At 37.0% G+C, this 22,667-nt stretch overlaps 1 protein-coding gene across 2 annotated transcripts in view; it reads left to right on the top strand.

Annotated features, from left to right (window-relative positions):
* The window catches only part of LOC106064800 (contactin-3-like), a 50,851-nt gene that overhangs the window by 11,780 nt on the left and 16,404 nt on the right, over positions 1-22,667 (top strand). For both annotated transcript variants that reach the window (XM_056004510.1, XM_056004509.1), the window contains 12 exons: positions 1,879-1,954; positions 5,288-5,381; positions 6,419-6,514; positions 7,658-7,775; positions 10,314-10,426; positions 11,453-11,558; positions 14,787-14,968; positions 16,955-17,109; positions 17,857-17,977; positions 18,920-19,183; positions 20,530-20,708; positions 22,030-22,162. In XM_056004510.1, the coding sequence (XP_055860485.1) occupies positions 1,879-1,954; positions 5,288-5,381; positions 6,419-6,514; positions 7,658-7,775; positions 10,314-10,426; positions 11,453-11,558; positions 14,787-14,968; positions 16,955-17,109; positions 17,857-17,977; positions 18,920-19,183; positions 20,530-20,708; positions 22,030-22,162 (1,637 nt within the window). The remainder of the gene's footprint in view (positions 1-1,878; positions 1,955-5,287; positions 5,382-6,418; positions 6,515-7,657; positions 7,776-10,313; positions 10,427-11,452; positions 11,559-14,786; positions 14,969-16,954; positions 17,110-17,856; positions 17,978-18,919; positions 19,184-20,529; positions 20,709-22,029; positions 22,163-22,667) is intronic.

Below are 22,667 nucleotides of genomic sequence, written 5' to 3'. Positions count from 1 at the left end.
GAAGCCAAGCTCTTGAATTAATCAAGTCTAAAGCCAGTCCTAAATGTAACCAAAAAAAAAACAACAAGGTCTTACTTTAACAAACGTTTGTGGTTTAACCTAGCGACCTATTCTCAAACACATAGCAAACATACAGGCATGTCAAAGCTGCTCCTCAATGTGACAGGCATTACAATGAATGTGCTAGTAAGAGATATAAAGCTTTAGTTTAATTACACGACGCGTCGCGTGACTAATATAAAACAAAGCACAGTGAACTATGAATAAGTATTATTTGCGGAGTAATGACCATTGGTCGTTTTGTATACTAGTTTCCCAAAATGATTTTCCTAAATAAATATTTTATTCGTAATCCTTTCTTCCAACTTTCTTTTGAGCATATTTTTAGCGGCCCCCGAAAGGGGAAAAGACGCTATTATTTGTATACGAAATTTCTGTCCATCTGTCCGTCTGTCCCGTTTAGATCTCGTAAACTAGAAAAGATATTGAAAATCCGACATCACAATATTTTAGACCATTCAAAGTTCTGATGCAACTGCAACGTTTTTCTTTTCTGAAAGCGAAAAATCTAATTTTTAAAAATCAGTTATGCAAGCAGTTTTTTAAAGAGAAAGAGCTTATTAGTATGCATTATAAGTTAGATCTAATTTAAAACGAATAGTAATCCTATAAACTTCATTTTCTTATGCTTCTTTTTTTTTTATAAAAGCGGAAATATTGTGTTTTTTTAGCCTTTTGAAAACAATTACATTATTTATAAGACTTCAGTTAGACCAGGAGAGGCGCGGTAAAGCGCTTGGCTTCCGAACCGAGGGTCCCGGGTTCGAATCCTGGTGAAGACTGGGATTTTCTTTCAACTTCGGAATCCTTGGGCGTCTCTGAGTCTACCAGCTCTAATGGGTACCTGACATTAGTTGGGGAAAAGTAAAGGCGGTTGGTCGTTGTGCTGGCTACATGACACCCTCGTTAACCGTAGGCCACAAAAACAGATGAACTTTACATCTAACTTTGCATTCACTTGCACCTATCCTAAGATCTGCTGCACCGTTGGGGCACTACACAAGATCTGTCAACCTTCTTTCTCCATGCTTATCTCTCATTTGTCTTTGATATAATTTCATTTGGATGTTCTTTCAGAAAATATTGAAGCCTGCCTGGGTGGACTACTTCGGGGCCGATTTTAAGTTTGTGTTTCCACACAAACTGTCTTTGTAACCTTGTTTTTTTTTTGTGTGATTACTTAATTTAAACAAAAAAATCACCTCACGGACTTTCCAAATTTAGAATGACATAATACTTAAGAAAATGAACCCATGTGTTAAACAGTCTCTGTAGCCTCAACATTCAGCCCAGAGTGACACAAAGAATAACGTCATAGATAAAAACAACATAGTCATATAATTAACGTCAAAGATAAACACAACATAGTCATATAATTAACGCCAAAGATAAACACAACATAGTCATATAATTAACACCAAAGATAAACACAACATAGTCATATAATTAACACCAAAGATAAACACAACATAGTCATATAATTAACGCCAAAGATAAACACAACATAGTCATATAATTAACACCAAAGATAAACACAACATAGTCATATAATTAACACCAAAGATAAACACAACATAGTCATATAATTAACACCAAAGATAAACACAACATAGTCATATAGTTAACGCCAAAGATAAACACAACATAGTCATATAGTTAACGCCAAAGATAAACACAACAGTCATATAATAGCGTCACAGTATAAACGATCGATTACACAGTTGGCTACAATGGGATGTCTATGAAAATAAATGTGATATGTACGCCTTGTCATGAAGCCCCTAACTTTGTGTCTCTTTTGTATATGTACTCTGCTAGGGGTGTCCAAGATTGGATGGATCCACAAATAAACCCGAAGATCACTTTATCTTATGGCAAACTGATCATACGAAACGTAAGTTTTGCATTACTTTGTAAATTTGCTTAATTTAAAGTAGCTCGGGTCAACTCAATCAAGAAGAGGGGAATAACTGTTGATAGAATCAAATATGTTGATGTGGTAGTCCAAAAAACAACAAGATTTAAGCTCAGAACAGAAAGGGCCTTATAAGCAAATGTCTAGTGGTCCAGCACTCTAATTGGCTGGTAGCCGGACGTAGATTGGATCGCTTGGCTTTCCAATAAAACCTGCAGTACACTTATAAACAGGCACACGTAGCGCCTCGATAGGCCCAAGCACCATCATTTAGAAAATAAAAATGCACACACTTTGCAGTGTAATATTAGTCAAACTCATTTTCCTTTAAATAATGTAATAGTATATTTGTATATTATGCTTTTTTTGTTTTCCTATTTGGCTTGCTACACCCCCACTCATGCCTTTCCTATTTGGCTTGCTACACCCCCACTCATGTCTTTCCTATTTGGCTTGCTACACCCCCACTCATGCCTTTCCTATTTGGCATGCTACACCCCCACTCATGCCTTTCCTATTTGGCTTGCTACACCCCCACTCATGCCTTTCCTATTTGGCTTGCTACGACCCCACTCATGCCTTTCCTATTTGGCATGCTACACCCCCACTCATGCCTTTCCTATTTGGCATGCTACACCCCCACTCATGCCTTTCCTATTTGGCTTGCTACACCCCCACTCATGCCTTTCCTATTTGGCATGCTACACCCCCACTAATGCCTTTCCTATTTGGCTTGCTACACCCCCACTCATGCCTTTCCTATTTGGCATGCTACACCCCCACTCATGCCTTTCCTATTTGGCTTGCTACGACCCCACTCATGCCTTTCCTATTTGGCATGCTACACCCCCACTCATGCCTTTCCTATTTGGCATGCTACACCCCCACTCATGCCTTTCCTATTTGGCATGCTACACCCCCACTCATGCCTTTCCTATTTGGCTTGCTACACCCCCACTCATGCCTTTCCTATTTGGCTTGCTACACCCCCACTCATGCCTTTCCTATTTGGCTTGCTACACCCCCACTCATGCCTTTCCTATTTGGCATGCTACACCCCCACTCATGCCTTTCCTATTTGGCTTGCTACACCCCCACTCATGCCTTTCCTATTTGGCTTGCTACACCCCCACTCATGCCTTTCCTATTTGGCTTGCTACACCCCCACTCATGCCTTTCCTATTTGGCTTGCTACACCCCCACTCATGCCTTTCCTATTTGGCTTGCTACACCCCCACTCATGCCTTTCCTATTTGGCATGCTACACCCCCACCCATGCCTTTCCTATTTGGCTTGCTACACCCCCACTCATGCCTTTCCTATTTGGCATGCTACACCCCCACTCATGCCTTTCCTATTTGGCTTGCTACACCCCCACTCATGCCTTTCCTATTTGGCATGCTACACCCCCACTCATGCCTTTCCTATTTGGCATGCTACACCCCCACTCATGCCTTTCCTATTTGGCATGCTACACCCCCACTCATGCCTTTCCTATTTGGCATGCTACAGCCCCACTCATGCCTTTCCTATTTGGCTTGCTACACCCCCACTCATGCCTTTCCTATTTGGCTTGCTACACCCCCACTCATGCCTTTCCTATTTGGCTTGCTACGACCCCACTCATGCCTTTCCTATTTGGCTTGCTACACCCCCACTCATGCCTTTCCTATTTGGCTTGCTACACCCCCACTCATGCCTTTCCTATTTGGCTTGCTACACCCCCACTCATGCCTTTCCTATTTGGCTTGCTACACCCCCACTCATGCCTTTCCTATTTGGCATGCTACACCCCCACTCATGCCTTTCCTATTTGGCATGCTACACCCCCACTCATGCCTTTCCTATTTGGCTTGCTACACCCCCACTCATGCCTTTCCTATTTGGCTTGCTACACCCCCACTCATGCCTTTCCTATTTGGCATGCTACACCCCCACTCATGCCTTTCCTATTTGGCATGCTACACCCCCACTCATGCCTTTCCTATTTGGCTTGCTACACCCCCACTCATGCCTTTCCTATTTGGCTTGCTACACCCCCACTCATGCCTTTCCTATTTGGCTTGCTACATCCCCACTCATGCCTTTCCTATTTGGCATGCTACACCCCCACTCATGCCTTTCCTATTTGGCTTGCTACACCCCCACTCATGCCTTTCCTATTTGGCTTGCTACACCCCCACTCATGCCTTTCCTATTTGGCTTGCTACGACCCCACTCATGCCTTTCCTATTTGGCATGCTACACCCCCACTCATGCCTTTCCTATTTGGCTTGCTACACCCCCACTCATGCCTTTCCTATTTGGCTTGCTACACCCCCACTCATGCCTTTCCTATTTGGCTTGCTACACCCCCACTCATGCCTTTCCTATTTGGCTTGCTACGACCCCACTCATGCCTTTCCTATTTGGCATGCTACACCCCCACTCATGCATTTCCTATTTGGCTTGCTACACCCCCACTCATGCCTTTCCTATTTGGCTTGCTACACCCCCACTCATGCCTTTCCTATTTGGCATGCTACACCCCCACTCATGCCTTTCCTATTTGGCTTGCTACGACCCCACTCATGCCTTTCCTATTTGGCATGCTACATCGTGATATATACCCCCTATCGCTAGTAATGACGCTACCTAAATAAGTACATTTTCTTTTCTAATTAAACTTAATACGATAGGCTAAACATTTCCAATTTATAGGGATATGTAGACTAAAATTAATTTCCACTTTAAAGTCGATTAAGATTTAACTTTAATCCCTTACACATATATTAATAATAATGGCAATGTCTTCGATTCCGAAGAGTTCAAATGATTGCAGTGTTTCACGTGACTACGCAAACCCAGTTGAGACCTGCACAATTTGTCACAGAACGATTAACGAACTTCTTCTTCTACGTTCTCAGTATTTGTTGGAGAGTTCAGATGACTTAATTCAATATCTACTTTGTTTCTAATATATTGGCTCCTTCTGTCTCAGTTATGATTTCTCTAGAGTTCCGACAGAATCTGGAGTGGCTCAAGTTTCACACAGTTTGGGCATGTGGATGCACCCGTTTAAGGGCTTTCTGATAGGGCAGCTTTCTTTCTCATTCTTTTGCCTAGAGCCTTTTCATTCCTTTGTCTCTCCGCGAGGTTTGAACTAGAACTTACACGGTACAGTCTAACTATAAAACTCAACAATAAATCTTTGGTTTTGTTTTCAGTTATTACATAAGTAAATATTTTAGAGCCTCTATATACTAGATCTAATTGACAACATTTTTGTAACTATTTGGTAATTTTTTGATAATGATTTCCACTTTTTTTCAGCCTGATCCAGTTACAGACTCCAGCACCTACACTTGTGTAGCATCGAACAAACTTGGCACTGTCTGGTCGAATCCTGTGGACGTAGGTTTTGGCTGTAAGGAGTTACGAAAACTTAGCTCGATCCTCCACTGAGGTTGACAATAAAGTAAAAAAAAAAAAAAGTAAAGTAACCCTTTCAGACCTCGCGATCTGTTCCTGAGGCCCACAGTTAACGAGGAAGTCATGTGGCAAGCACAACGACCAACTTTACTTTTTCCCCAACTAATGTCAGGCACCCATTACAGCTGGGGGACTCAGGGGCGCCGTAAAATCCCGAAATTCAAAATCCAAGTCTTCTTTACGATTCGAACCCGGAACCCACCACGAGGCCAAGGTTGACATCTAGATGAAATATAATGTATGGCTCTCCAACAGCTACTATTATTTTAATATTAAATCCCAAAGTCGCTAATAACGTCCCCTAGATCATAGCAGTTGGCGTTACAGTTGCAGGGGAACACACAATATTAGAAATGAAATTTCATATGGCAATATCTAAGATAATTATAAAGACCGCACAACATTATCACTGTGTACCATTGTGATAAAAAAATTTCCAGAAAATCTAATGCGCCATCTGGAATACACTCTCTTAGGAAATAATATATCTCATACCTGTCATGATACATCTAATATTAGCTGCCTCCAGTGCTCCATTTTAGAGATATTTCTGCCTTTTGAAGATTCTGATCTAGATCTATAACGATAGTTTCGATAAAAGTCTAAAATTGTACTTTTTATGCCTGATATGAAATTTAAATTGAAAAGTGTCTATATTTTAAATACACCTAAAGTGTTTTATCATCCTTTTGTTTAACCAAACTTGGTTTGAAGGTTTGATGCAATAAACATATACTTGCAACTGATGATACATATTTTCTTTTCTTTTCAACAGATATGATGCAATACCATATAGCAATGATTAATTTAAACATTTAGGACTCAATTCAAATGTTTACTGTCAACAAATATGATGCTTTACCAGAGTGCATAATCAATAGATAAGATATAATACAAAAAGATGTGATGTAATATAGCCTACATGTTAACTTTCAACAGATATGACACAATACACATGTTTTGTTTCAACAGATATTGGTCAATTCTCCAATGTAAAAACGAACTTCATTGATGCAGTTCTCTACATGGGTATAGAGATAGGATGTGATACACCCGTCCACAATACAGGTATAGGAATCAACGTTTTGTTAGTCTATCAAATTGATAGTTTAGATCTAGTGTGTGTTGTAAGCTCCTATACAAAATGATAGTTTAGATCTAGTGTGTTGTAAGCTCCTACACAAAATGATAGTTTTATCTAGTGTGTTGTAAGCTTATATACAAAATGATAGTTTAGATCTACTGTGTAGTAAGCTCATATACAAAATGATAGATTAGATCTACTGTGTTGTAAGCTCCTATACAAAATGATAGTTAAGATCTAGTGTGTTTTAAGCTCATATACAAAATGACAGTTTAGATCTAGTGTGTTGTAAGCTCCTATACAAAATGACAGTTTAGATCTACTGTGTTGTAAGCTCCTATACAAAATGATAGTTTAGATCTAGTGTGTTGTAAGCTTATATACAAAATGATAGTTTAGATCTACTGTGTTGTAAGCTCATATACAAAATGATAGTTTAGATCTACTGTGTTGTAAGCTCCTATACAAAATGATAGTTAAGATCTAGTGTGTTTTAAGCTCCTATACAAAATGACAGTTTAGATCTACTGTGTTGTAAGCTCCTATACAAAATGATAGTTTAGATCTACTGTGTTGTAAGCTCCTATACAAAATGATAGTTAAGATCTAGTGTGTTTTAAGCTCCTATACAAAATGACAGTTTAGATCTACTGTGTTGTAAGCTCCTATACAAAATGATAGTTAAGATCTAGTGTGTTGTAAGCTCCTATACAAAATGATAGTTTAGATCTAGTGTGTTGTAAGCTCCTATACAAAATGACAGTTTAGATCTAGTGTGTTTTAAGCTCCTATACAAAATGATAGTTTAGATCTAGTGTGTTTTAAGCTCCTATACTAAATGACAGTTTAGATCTAGTGTGGTGTAAGCTCCTATACAAAATGACAGTTTAGATCAAGTGTGTTTTAAGCTCCTATACAAAATGACAGTTTAGATCTAGTGTGTTTTAAGCTAGTGTAGACTTCACAACGTGATATGCTAACAAGATTTGTTTCCATTACTGCTTACCAAAATAATTGTTAAAGCCTCTTACTGTAAATGTTATAAAAGCATATAGATGAGATGGTATATATAAAAGCCGAGGCCTCTGGATCATATATGCAGGTTAAATTGTACTTGTTTGTTTTAGATCTCCATTATGCGTGGTACAAGTCAGACATGAATTTTATCAGACCAGAACTGAATTCCCAGTACTTCCTATCCAAAAATGGCAAGTTCTATATTTCAGAGGTTCAGTCATCAGACCAGTAAGTTAATTGGGGTTGTAAATTGTGTCTAATAGGTAGAATATAATTTAGTAATGAAATTTTAATTGAATACAAAGGAAATACCTTGATGAGTTTAAAAAGGAATTTTTTAAAAGATTTACATTGATATCTGCTCTTAGATTCAAACAAAAGTTGTTTTTTTATTGATTCCTGAATTCTTATGTATAGACATGGTACAAAACCCAGACATTCGTTAAGATAGAGATTTGTTATGAGGTAGAGACATGTTAAACTCCTGTCAGAGATTTATACATTTCTACACTTTGTTATTTCTACACTCTGTTATTTCTACACTGTGTTATTTCTACGCTCTGTTATTTCCACGCTCTTGTTATTTCTATGCTCTGTTATTTCTATGCTCTGTTGTTCAAGGGCGGACTGGCTATATGGGCATTCGGGCAAATGCCAGGTGGGCCGGTACCCAAATGGGCCAGTAGGACCACAGAAAGGGCCGCATGGATGCCACTATGTATTAAATTGTTACAAGTTTTATAATATTCTTTTACAAACGGGGCCCTCTTAAATCTCTCTACAGTGTAATTTTAATTTAATAAATTATTCAAATAATGTAATAGTCTACATCCGTAGACAGTGCTTTTAGGGCCTACACACTGAGCGATTAAAAAGCAAACATAAGGGCTATCTTTTTTTATATAGAAATATAGTGCTCATTGTATGCATTTGAACAGTTATCGATACTCAAAGTAATATAATGATTTTGAGGACCTATAATTGGATGTCCATAAAAAAAAAATGTAATTTACGGGCCTGATTGTATAGAATTGCCTGGGCCGATTTTGACACCCAGTCCACCCCTGCTGTTATTTCTACACTCTGTTATTTCTACGCTCTGTTATTTTTACACTCTATTATTTCTACGCTCTGTTATTTCTACGCTCTGTTATTTCTACACTCTGTTATTTCTACGCTCTGTTATTTTTACACTCTATTATTTCTACACTCTGTTATTTCTACGCTCTGTTATTTTTACACTCTATTATTTCTACGCTCAGTTATTTCTACACTCTATTATTTCTACGCTCTATTATTTCTACACTCTGTTATTTCTACGCTCTGTTATTTTTACACTCTATTATTTCTACGCTCTGTTATTTCTACACTCTGTTATTTCTACGCTCTGTTATTTTTACACTCTATTATTTCTACACTCTGTTATTTCTACGCTCTGTTATTTTTACACTCTATTATTTCTACGCTCAGTTATTTCTACACTCTATTATTTCTACGCTGTATTATTTCTACACTCTGTTATTTCTACACTCTGTTATTTCTACGCTCTGTTATTTTTACACTCTATTATTTCTACGCTCAGTTATTTCTACGCTTGTCTCTGTTGTAATTCGATTCCTACATTTATCTGAAACTTTCGTCATGGGACATAACTATATTTATTTAGTTAATTTGGGACAACATAATTATGGTTCCTTACTTTCTTGCGCCACAACGATACTCCAAAAAATATCAATCCTAACTAAATGAGTCATGTATCGAGGGAGAAATCATAGAAAATGAAAATGTAATGTTAATAATAAGGTGATAACTGTCGTAATAGAGACATTATTTGAAATGGAAAATTAAAAATACAAGAAAAAAATCACTTTCTATTTAGCTACCAATATGTTGTAATACTTAGCATTTATCTATATTAATTAGAATTGTTACAAAATTATATATACTATATGAGTGTTTAGTTTAATGCAAATTGGAAGCATCGGAAACGCGGTGGCTGAGTGGTAAAGCTCTTGGCATGCGAACCATGAGTCCCGGCTTCGAATCCTGGTAAAGGTCAGGATTTTAATTTCGGGATCCCTAGTGCGCCCCTGAGTCCACCAAGCTCTAATGAGTACCTGACATTAGTTAGGGAAAATAAAGGCTGTTGGTTGTTGTGCCGGCCACATGATACCCTCTTTTACCCGTGGGCCACAAAAACAGTTTATTATTGCATCATCTGCCCAACAGATGGCAAGGTCTGAAAGAGAAACTTCATTTTTCTTTTTTTTATATATATCATTAAGTAGATACTGTTTTTTTTTTTAATATAATTTGTTTCTACGCACAAATATTTCTGTGATTTTAGTCGACGATCTATTCTTATTGTCTTCATTACTTATTGTTATTACTAGAACTATTTTAGCCAAATAGATCTATCTTATGAACGAGAGACAACGAGATAGACAGACAGAAATGTTAATACCTGTAAATGTGCCTTGTCAGACCTTGCGATCTATAGGGCAGACGATGTAAAGGTCATCTTTTTCTGTGGCCCAAGGTAAACGAGGTTGCCATGAGCATTACAACCAACTTTCACTTTTCCCAAATAATGTCAGGTACCCTGTAGAGTCGGGTGTACTCAAGGGTGCCCAAAAAGATCCCGAAATAAATAATTCCAGTCTACACCAGGATTCGAACCAAGGACCCCCGGTTCGAAAGCCAAGGTCTTTACCACTCAATCTTCACGCCATCTTAAACTGATTGACTTATTTACTTTGCTGACAGGGGGGAGTACTTTTGCGTGGTCATGATGGTGCCCCGTAGCGGTCAAGTTCTAACTGAAACACAGGCGCCCTCAAGGACATCGTTAGGAATTGATCTCAGAGTCCTTGGTGGAAGTAAGCGGTCATATATTTATTGACTTGTTTGTGGTCATTTTTGTTGTTGCTTTTATGTTGTATTTTGTGTTTATTCTCTTATTTTCTTGTTGTTTGTATGTTGTATTTGTGTTTATTCTTTCATTTTGTTGTTGTTTTTATGTTGTATTTTGTGTTTATTCTTTCATTTTGTTGTTGTTTTATGTTGTATTTTGTATTTATTCTTTTATTTTCTTGTTGTTTCGTTTATTCTTTTTTTATTTGTATTGTTTTTTTTTGTTGTTTTTGTTTGTTCTATTATTTGTGCAATACCTCTATCTAAGTCACTCCTACATGGAACCTGGACGCTGATCTCAAACACGCCTCTAATGATTTTTCTAAAAAAATTTAACAGTTAAAGTATATCATCATTATCATCATCGGCCTCCATCACTCGTGAAACGACTCTGGTTCCTCTCGAACACTTTTTCATATGGCTGTGAAGCCCTATTTTGGAGAGACACTCCTGTCCACATATATTGCATGTCAAGGTAGCTTTCGCTTTGATTGTAGAGGAGCTGGCCATTTTCCATGTGGCACGCTTTTCTACAAGAATCGAAGCCCATGTTTTCTCGCTGTCTATAGCTTTCTTGGTCACCGTAATGTTTGTTTGTAAAATGTTTTACATGTTTCGGATGTTCCTTCAGAGTTGAAGATAGTTTACTTCCTAGTCCAAACCTCCCGCAGGACGACGGGGGATAGGAGCGGGAAGGATTTGAACCCTCGACCATCGATAAATCCGAACGACAGTCCAGCGCGCAAACCGCACGACCAGGCAGCCATCTATATCATTGAGAAAAGAAATAACTAGCTCGTTGACGACATGGGGAAAACTCTAGTTTGACCATTATAATTAAAGTAAAAAATAAATAAACGTAAATTTGGCTGGAGACTAGATCTAGGTCTCATTGCTACTTTACTTAAAGGTCGTCTATCCTGAAGGCTTTCTAACTTTAATAATTTTACTAAAGCTGTTTCTCTAGTCAAATGTTAAAATGTCTCTAACAGCGGCCCACACTTACGGCCCTGAGATAATGGACAAGTTTCCCCAGTTCTTCCCTGAAGTCCCGATGGTTGGGGATTACGTTGAATTGGAGTGTTTTGCTTACGGAAGGTCAGTCTAATGTAAGACTTCTATTTTCTCTATCCACATAGTCATATAATAGCATTGTGTCATGTTTCTAAAAATAAAATTATCTTTCTATCTTACATGGTAAAGATTTTCATCTTTTGCATAAAATAAAATCTAAAATTAACAAGAAAAACATTTTAAAAAACATTTTTAAGAAAAATCAAAGCTTATACGAAGTATAATTATCTCAATTAATTTGGATCAGTCAAGTAACTACATTTGTAATAGATCTAGACTAACTACAATAAATATGTGCGATTAATAATATTAACAATAGTTTTTGTTTAGCGCTATTTCATGCTATTAGCTTTCTCAAGACGCTATGACCCTATCACGTATCTGGACCAGTTGGGAAAATGGGAGTGGCGGGGGTGGGGGGGGGGGTGGGTGGGTAAGAAATGGATATCTGGGTTGATTTTGCCGTAATTGGTTTTTAAAAGCATTTACAAAAAAAGAAACGGGTGAGGAGGGAGATCTGAATTCTAACTCGTGGTTTACACCTCCTCGGGCCGACATGCTAACCACTTTGCTAGTGAGGTACTAATGAGTAGAGAAGATTTTATTATTATATATTGTTTGTTTCAATATAGAGCGGCGACCCATAAAGTAGATTAATTCAGCGTGTACCACCACTTCAGTCAAGTACAATCTCTTTGCCTTACTGGAGTCAACAAACAAACTAATTAATTACCAATAGTTAATTAACTAATTGGTTAACTTTTCTTTTACTGATTCTTGTGTTGTCAGGTAAAAGAAATAATTATGCAAAGTTTTAGCTTGATCTGAGATTAGGTGTCGGAGAAATAACGACTACTAACTTTTAACCAGACAGACAGAGTTCATAGAAGTTTTGTGACTTTACATAAATATATCCTGGGAATCGCTCTTATTGTTTGTTTGTTTTTGTTGTATTTTTAACGAGTAAAGGGTCTCAACTCCAGTCTTTGTGTTTTTGTTAGAAAATTATTTTTTTTCTGTTAATTGCACTGAGATTTACAGCTTAATGACGATATTTTAATGCACCAATCGAGCTGAATAATGCATGTAATACAAATCATATTTCGACTCAAGCATGTTACTAATTAACTTTCTTTTTTTTTTTTTATATTTCTGCAAAGTGCAGATAAGTATGTAAATAGTATTGACCAATAAAGAGTATAACAAAATGTATTGATATATAATTTTTTTTTAATTTTGTTTTTTGATATGATCTTGCTTATAGTTTGATAAGATCGTACTCATGTAGCTGTTAATTTATGTCATAGAAATTTAGTATTGGAAGAAGCGCTTATGTACGAGTTCGGAATAATCAAATGGAGGCAAATTGTAACAAAATCTGAAGTCTTCTAAATACCATTTCGTCAGAAAGGATTATACTTGTTCATAAGTATTATTTATTATTAAAATCATTTACTGAAGGATACCAGAATGTGTAAATAAAAAAAAATGGATTAGGATATTTGCGTAACACACTAGTTCAGCTTTGAAATAGTAGTTTTGGGGTAGAAAGCTAATTTCTTTTATTTAGTTCTAATAATATTAGTTTTTAGTGAATGTGCTTGATGTCAGTCAGTTAATCCAACTTACCCTGTAGGCATATTCAATAACTTGACACATAAATTTGAGTAAAGCTCGAAATTATTATTTTGAAACAAAATGAGCTTAATTTTTACAAAGCTTATATCAACTCACTCTGTCTGTCTGGTAAAAACTTTGTACACGTTATTTATCCCACACCCATTCTCGGATCAAGCTGAAACAAGTATTCATTGACACAGACAAGACATGAATCAATCAAAACAAGGTTACAAAGACAGTTTGTGTGGAAACACAAACTCAAAATCGGCCCTCGAAGTGCTCCACCCAGACAGGTAAAAAGGAAGGTTTTAATACTTTCAGAAAGAAATATCAGAATGCAATTCGATCAAAGGTAAATGACAGAGAAGAATGGAGAAAGAAGGTTGACAGATCTTGTGTGGTGTCCAAAGGTCCAGCAGACCAAAGGATAGGTGAAAGTGAAGGTGAAGTTAGATGTGAACCTGGCCTAACTGATGTCATATATATATATATATATATATATATATATATATATATATATATATATATATATATATATATATATAGTTCGTCCATCGTGTTTCGATGATGACCACTTTTGTCACACAGGGGGCTGAGGGCCTTGCACTGGGGTTTTGTGCCTCCTCATATGGCTGGTGAGATCTATGTGAGCCCAGAATGTTCCGCTGCACAGTGGGCAGGTTATTCCAGCTGGTGCTAGTATCATTGGCCTTGCTTTTATTCTCTAGCATTTTTTAGTCTAACTTGTCCTTTGACGTCATATGGAATTAAATCTTTAAATGCAATGCTAAAAGAGCTCACTTGGTGCATTAATATCTATGAACCCTCGATAACTGGCTCGTATTGATGAGGACATTTTTTAGTCTAACTAGGCCGTGTGACGTAGTGGATTTTTTCCTTTGACGTCATATGGAAATAAATCTTTAAATACAATGCTAAAAGAACTCACTCGGTGCATTAATATCTATGAACCCTCGATTACTGGCTCGTATTGATAAAGAATTTTTTAAGTCTAACTAGGCCGTGTGACGTAGTGGATTTTTTGTCCTTTGACGTCATATGGAATTAAATCTTTAAATGCAATTCTAAAAAAACTCACTCGGTGCATCAATATCTATGTACTCTCGATACGTGGCTTGTATGATGAAGACATTTTTTAGTCGAACTAGGCTGTGTGACGTATTGGATTTTTTTCTTTTGACGTCATATGGAATGATTTCTTCAAATGAAATACTAAACATCTCGGTATGGTATTGATATTAAACCTCGTTATCTGACTCGTATTTTAAAAAAGACATAATAGCTAGATTTATATCTAATCTAGATTTTTTAAACTAAATCTAGATTTTTTTCTACAGTAGATCTATATTTTTTAAACTAGATCTAGATTGATATGCTAATTAAATTCATCGTAAATTTACAAGAACTCAATTTCTTTCTTCTAAAATATATCATGCTTTTAGATATGAGTATTTTGTATTCATAAGTGGATCTTTATTTAAGCTTTCAGAATATTATGGGGGCCTCCCCAAAAATCACTCCCCGGGGCCTCCCCATACTTAAATCCGACCCTGCCTGGTGGTAATAGTTAACGTCACTCACATTGATTTGACTTCTTACTGATTGTTCTAGAATGCCACTGTACTACTCTTGGCTTAGAGAGGACGGTCCACTCCACCCTCAAGCATTCTACAGAGACTACAAACGTGTTTTGGTCATCCCCAAGGCCAGACTTCAAGACACAGGCTCCTATACTTGCATTGTAAAGGGAGACAAGAATTCGTCCAACAAGACTCTGCATCTAAGTTTAAAGTGTAAGTTTACTAAACTCAAAACTATGAACAAATTTCAATAAACCTTAAAATCAATATTTAACACAGTGGCAAAAAGAGTATAAATATCTGCGGAAATAAACAATACACCATTTTTAGCGGCCCCCGAAAGGGGAAAGGACGCTATTAGTTTTGTGCGAAATGTCTGTCCGTCTGTCCGTCCGTCCCGTTTAGATCTCGTAAACTAGAAAAGATATTGAAAATCCCTGAGTCCACCCAGCTCCAATAGGTACCTGATATTAGTTGGGGAAAAGAAAAGGCGATTGGTCGTTGTGCTGGCTACATGACACCCTCGTTAACCGTAGGCCACAAAAACAGATAAACTTTACATCATCTGCCCTATAGACCACAAGGTCTGAAGGGGGAACTAGTTAGGCCAGGTTCACATTTAGCTTTGCATTCACTTGCACCTGTCCTTTGATCTGCTGTACTGTTGGGGCACTACACAAGATCTGTCAACCTTCTTTCTCCATTCTTATCTCTCATTTGTCTTTGATATAATTTCATTCGGATGTTCTTTTTGAAAATATTGAAGCCTGCCTGTGTGGACCACTTCGGGGGCCAATTATTGAGTTTGTGTTTCCACACAAACTGTCTTTGTAATCTTGTTTTAGTTGAATCGATGTTTAGTGTTAACAACCAGGATCTTCTGTTTAAAACACTTTTTTCTTTGAGATCGGCTACCAGACCATTGACTTTGAAGTTTAACCCCCTAAGAAGAAGACACCCTCTGGTGAGACTCCATGTTAAACAGGACAACGTGTGTTTCCTTTTACTTAGCTTTTATCAACTTACTCTGTCTGTACACGTTATTTCTCCCACATCCAATCTTCGATGGAGTTTGAATTACATACAATTATTTCTCGCAAATGACAAAACATTAATTTAAAAAAATCAGTTACTAAATTAAGCTTTATTAATTAATTACTTTGTTGGGTATCGATAAAGGGAAAAAATCGAATTTGAAAGATGAAATTGTGCAAACTAAAAATAGAATTGTAAAAAACTTGTTCTAATCGCAGATGTATTATTGTCACTCGTGTTAAGGGTTTAAACTCAACATTAGCTCTTACTTTTTCCTGATATTATTAAGGCCAGAGAACACGCTAAGGCAGCTGTAATCATATTACTCATTAATTTTTTCAGCAGTGGCGTAGCTAGGGTGGGGAGAGCGGGGTTTAAATTTGAAAAATCCCCACCGGGCGCCCACTTGAGGAGGGGGGGGGGAGTCCCAATAAGAATGTCCAAAATTTGTTTTTACATTAAATATTACGCCATTATCTCATGCCATGAAGTCGAATGTCAAAATGCAGGGGCCCCTAATGAATTAATGATTCAAATCTCCCGAAACTCTAGCTACTCCATTGTTCTTTAGTCCTTCTAAAAAGATAAATGTCACTAGTTTTAACGTATACCTATTGGAATGGTTGTTATCTTATTCTATTACTGTTTAACTCTCTTTCTAAATGAAGCATCAGCTTTACTAGTGTTCATTTAGAGTCGATTATCTCAACGGGATCCAGCGTTATAATTTGTAATTTACTGTATATTTAGAGCTGTATGACAAGGTTTTGTACACGTTGTTTCTCCCAAGTATTCTTGTATTAAGTGGAAACTCTCTCTTTTTGCGAAATGTCTCTAATTAAAATGGATCAATAAAAATCAACTAACAATTAATCAATCAGTGGTAAATAATTAATCTTGTTTAATATTGATTGAGGGAAATGAACCTCACAGTATTGATAAATATGGCTATAAAAGTATATGTATATGTAATTTTTGTTAATATCCTTTAATATAGATATATATACTTAATTGTGTTCTGCTTTATTTTATTTTTTTAATTTAGTTCTGTTTTACTTTGAATTTTTTTATTTTTTTTTATTTAGTTCTGTTTTATTTTAATTTTTTTTATTATTTTTTTAATTTAGTTCTGTTTTACTTTGAATTTTTTATTCATTTTTGAAGCTCGGCCTTACTTCCCTTACCCTATGCGAAACCAACATTTGGATGCTGGGATGTCTTTCACTTGGACTTGTGGAGCAATAGGCTATCCCTTGCCCACATACACCTGGTACAAGAATGGAGTCAGGCTCACCTCAAACTCAGGAGACGGCATTAAGGTTGGTCGGACATGCTTAAGCCTGTTTATAATTTACGCCATCTAATCATTTACGTCATTTAATCATTCACGTCCTTTAATCATTCACGATGTCAATGACACATCTTTGACAACTGAAAAAAAAAAAATTTAATCCGAAAGTGTATGTCGTTAAAAATCTATCGAACTTAATATAGTATAAATAATGTTTTTAAAAAATAAAATTACCAAAGTACACGACCGGAAAAAATAACCATGTAATACCCCCATATATGTATTAAATCATATGTACATATTTAAATATACATAGTAGTCCCTTTCAGACCTGCGTTATATATGGCATATGATGATGTTATGCGGCAAGCACAACAACCAACCGCTTTTACTTTTCCCAAGGTACCCATTAAAGTCCAAGGGTCCAAAATAAAAAAAATCCCACTCTTCATCGGGATTTGAACCCGGGACCCCCGGTTCGGAAGCCAACCGCTATAACACTCAGCCACCGCGCCAACTAACATATATATATATAGCTACATACTAAATACTTAAATAATTGGCTGAAAAGCTATAAATCCTGCATAAAAATTCATAACAGTTAGAAATTTCGAAAGGATAAAAGGCTCAGTGTTCACATTTCTCTCATTCAGCATTTAGTGTTAACATCTGCTAGGTGGAAAACAAAGTATATGTATTTTTTTCTATTAGTTGATTCATTGATTTTACTTAAGTCATTTACCAATTAATTTTACTTGAACATCTTGATACCAAGGTTCATCGAAACACACTAACCATCAGCAACGTCACTCTCGGGCGCCATGAGGGCGTCTACCAATGTGAAGCAGTGAACGCCTACGGCAAAGCGCGGTCTGGGGGCCAGTTGAGAATTTTGTGTAAGTATTACAACCGAAGAATCTAGGAAAACAGTGGAAAAACTATACCCCTACAAAGAGATATGTTCGAATCCAGATAAAAAGCGTGATTTTGATTCAATTATTCTTTTTGCGTCCCTGAGTCCATCCAGGTTAACCTGACTTTAATTGGAGAAAGTTAACAGCCGACCATAGAGATAAATTGACATCGTCTAACATTTTGTTGGCAAACTCTTAAAGAGGATCTTTATTTTTACTTACCGTCCTATTACTTTATTGGCTTCTTACAATCTTACCTACATACAAAAGCGCAATTTTTATTACAAGCACTTCGACTCATTCATGTAATGCTACTTACGCTGCTACTATTTGCCGTTTAAGTAATCTAGAAAGAAAAGACTTTAAAACAAGAAAAAAGGGGGAAGAACTCCATATTTACAGCTATGTCTTTAAACAATGTAGAATTTAAAAGTAACGTTTTATATTGATTCGTGAATGGTTGTGGAAGAAATAACGTGTACTATTATCAATGGGGTCGCAACCCCATTTACTTATCCATATATCTTAATACTGAAGGTTTAGTTATTTGTTGTTTTGGTATCTAACTAAACCTTAATTACTAGAAATTAATTAACTAATTGTGTTTTTTTTTACTTGATTCGTTTCTTGTTATGTAAAATAAATAATTGTGAATAGTTTTAAACTTGATCCGAGAATGGGTGTGAGAGAAATAACGTGTTCAAAATTCGTACCAGAATTACAGAGAGACAGAGTGAGTAGATATGAGCTTTAAAAAAAATTTAACTTATGAATGACCTAGTACCTTTCTTAGTTTAAAACGCGTTTTTTTTTCAACTTTCTTTCAATTTTTCTTTTGACCAATCTCAATAATCTTTTATAAATGACTAAAGCGTGAGCTTGTCTACCAATGTCTTACCACTTCCAATGTCTTACCACTTGCAGACTTCGCACCAACCTTTGCAACCAGCGCAATTGAAACGTCCAAATCTGCTGCCGAAGGCGGAAATGTTACCATCGCTTGCAGCCCCCACGCTGCCCCCCGAGCAACAATCAAGTGGCTGAGGAATGGAGCCGAGGTTGGGCACTTTCTTCCCAACGGCGCTTTGGAGTTGAGTTCCCTGAAGAAATCTGATGAGGGCGTCTACACCTGTGTGGCCAGTAATGAGTTGGGAGAAGCCAGTTCTACCTGTAGGCTCTTCGTGGAAGGTAGGAGTTCCTAAACATAATTTTGTTATCTATGTGTGTGTGAGTACTTTGTGTGTGTGTGTTTTGTGTTTGTTGTGGTTCGGATATTTTCTGTGTTTTGTTTGTTTTGCTTTGTTTCCATTCATCCATCCCGAAGGGAAGCGTTGTCGAGAGGCTAAGTACGCTTGAATTTGGCTTAAAAGCACGGAAAACCTTCTCCCAGACACCCCCGTCCCCACTGGTCCACAAATGAGATTGGAAAACAGCGCTCTGGGCATGTTATATGCATAAAATAGCAATATAGAAAAAAAAAAGCTAAAGGCTAGTGGTGCTACAGCCCATGAAGGGTCCTTGTCTGCTTTAGGACATCTCTCCATTCTGATCTATCCTGTGCTAATCGTCTCCATGCCCGGACTTTCAGTTGCTGTAGATCTGCCTCTACGTCATCAAGCCATCGTACTCGTGGTCTGCCTTTGGGGCGCCTGCCTTTTGGTTTTCGCCGGTATACAGGTCTACAATCGTTGCTCCTATGTTCTCTTGCATTCTTTCGAGGTGACCTACCCAACGTAATCTGGTCTTTTGCTTTAATTCCAAGCAATTATATTAAGGGAATATATTTTACAAAATTATTTATACAAATTATCAATTTTTCTATTAGAACAGAGACCAGGTAGAAAAGGCTTTCCAGTCTCAAGTTTGAATCTGATAAGGACTGGTATTACCCATTCAGTCGTTTGATTCATTTAGAGCTCTAAGATAATTTTTTGTTCAAATTCCAAATCCAACTTAGACTGTTTCATTCTTGTTACAAAGCTTACATCAACTCAGTCTCTGTCCGTCTGTGTGTAAGCAGACTAAATATTGCAAGTGGAAATTCATCTGTTGGAATTTTTATTGGTCACTATCTAAGTTTAGTTGTTTTTTTCGACGAAATCCTTAAAACCTATGGATTGTCTACCATATAATATTTATTTCAAATAAACTGGAGAAATCGATGCGGATAACATTCCTGGACATGGCTAAATCATCACCAAGCTGTGGTTGAGGTTTGAGTTATGTACATCCACTTATACGAGTATTTCTGTAAAACCTAAACATTTTACAGTACGACCTTTCCTATGTGCCAATAACAATGATTAGTTGGTGAGTTAATTATACATCCATTTGTAATTGTTAAAAAGGTTTTTACGTATGTGCATACATTATGCTTTTGTTACATGCTAGAGGCTCCGATTCCTGGCTAGTAGGATCGTTTTCTCTAATTTTAGGTGACATGTGATGAAGATTTTGTGCCTTGATTCAGAATGTGACATCGATAAATATTAACCAATATTCTCACAATCTCACTTATGTCATTGTCTTTTCAGAGAATGCAGTTTTTGTTGAGCAGCCGATTGACGTCACTGTAGAGGAAAACGAGACCACGGTCATTCCTTGCAAAGTGTCATTTGTGCCAGGCAAGATGGACATTGTCTACTCATGGCGGTTTTATTCTCACGTGATTGACTTTACATCCATCAGTGAGGACAGAGTCCATTATACGATGGTAAGTTAGGACAGAGTCCATTATACATTGGTAAGTTAGGACAGAGCTCATTATACGATGGTAAGTTAGGACAGAGTTCATTATACATTGGTAAGTTAGGACAGAGTTCATTATACGATGGTAAGTTAGGACAGAGTTCATTATACGATGGTAAGTTAGGACAGAGTTCATTATACGATGGTAAGTTAGGACAGAGTCCATTATACGATGGTAAGTTAGGACAGAGTTCATTATACATTGGTAAGTTAGGACAGAGTCCATTATACATTGGTAAGTTAGGACAGAGTCCATTATACAAAGGCTTGAACGAAATACTTTTGTTATAACACTATGCAAAGTCATATAATTAGTTAAATTTGATACGTTTACCATAAACGTGTTACTACAGTGTTACCATTTCGTCCACTGTCGTTGTACAAAGTAATAGTCAGTCTATCCACTGTCAGTGGTATAATGAATATCATGACATTTATTTGTAACATGCAATGATAAATGGTTATGCTTCACCTGGATGTGGCAAAATATGTAGGTCACAGCTGGGACTGCGCAGCCACGGGAAGTACTACATTCCTCACTAATCTTCGGACTCGAAGACTAGCCTTATTATTATTATGTATGATAAAAGAGCAAAATACCACTCACTAACTCACTGATTCATTGATCATGAAATCTCTTATACAGTAGTAGGTATCCGCATCAAATTTCGTACACAGGTTCATTTTACCTCCCAAATGCTCACTAAGAATGGCTTTTGACAGTATCGCATACTTGTGACCACTATTCTATCAAACCTTTGTAGTTTATTTTCGGTATTTCCCCAAAAGGCCGCAGTCTTTAAAAAAAAAATATCCCCAAATTAGGACTTCCTGTATATTATTCTTCCCCATAGACATAAATAAATATAGACTGGAAAAAGGAAGTAACTTCATGTAACTTGAAAACATGTACATCTATTGTATTCGGATTTCCGAAATATGAAAAGTTGCATGATCTTCATTCTTAGAGATTAAACAAAACTACACTGCCTCCTTATTTACAATATATATAGGTGTGTATAGATATGAATACTTAACTTTTATACTGCTCATAAATGCTTTATAATAAAGTACACAAAATTGCAAGTCACAAATTTTCGTTTCATAAAACTCTTTAATTGGCCAATCTATATTTATTTATGTCTATGTTCTTCCCCTTCAGTGAACTTTTTAAACTTGCCTTACGCCATTTACACTTCCTTTTAGACGCGGTCTAAATTTAAAAAATGCAATCCTAATAGCATTAATAAGATATGTATTAAAAGATGTTTTCTATTTTGTTTTAGCCTTACGCAAACACCCTGGACAACGGAGCCTTGTATATAGTGTCTGCCCAGATCAAACACACGGGACTCTACACTTGTGTAGTCACTACAGTAACTGGCTCTATCAGTGCCAGTGGCTATTTGATAGTCAAGGGTAAGCTTTTGTTCTTGGGTTTATACTTTCTGTCTGACTAATGACTTGCAAGTTTCTAGCCCAAATCGCAGGCAGGACGCATTGTAGTAGGACTAGACTCGAACCAGGCCGTCGTGATGGCATTCCAAAGTGTCTACCATCCGAGCAGGAAGACATTTTCAAAGTTGTTACAGTTCCTTTTACAAGGCGTACAAAAATTGTTCAAAAAGGATAGTCGTGAAGCAGACAATTTAAATTAGGTATTTTGCTGACTTAACACTTAACATAGAGGCGCGGTGGATGAGCGGTAAAGCTCTTGGCTTCCAAACCGGAGTCCCAGGTTCGAATCCTGATGAAGACTTGGATTTTTAATATCAGGATCTTTAAGCGCCAATGAGTCCATCCAGCTGTAATGGGTACATTAGTTGGGGGAAAAAAATAAAGGCGGTTGGTTGCTGTGCTGGTCACATGACACTCGTTAACACTAGGCCACAGAAACTGATGCCTTTTACATCATCTTCCCTAT

This window comes from Biomphalaria glabrata, chromosome 11 (assembly GCF_947242115.1).
Source record: "Biomphalaria glabrata chromosome 11, xgBioGlab47.1, whole genome shotgun sequence".
Taxonomy (NCBI): Eukaryota; Metazoa; Mollusca; class Gastropoda; family Planorbidae; genus Biomphalaria; species Biomphalaria glabrata.
Note: the sequence above shows the minus strand (reverse complement) of the source record. Positions and strands in the feature narration are given on the sequence as shown.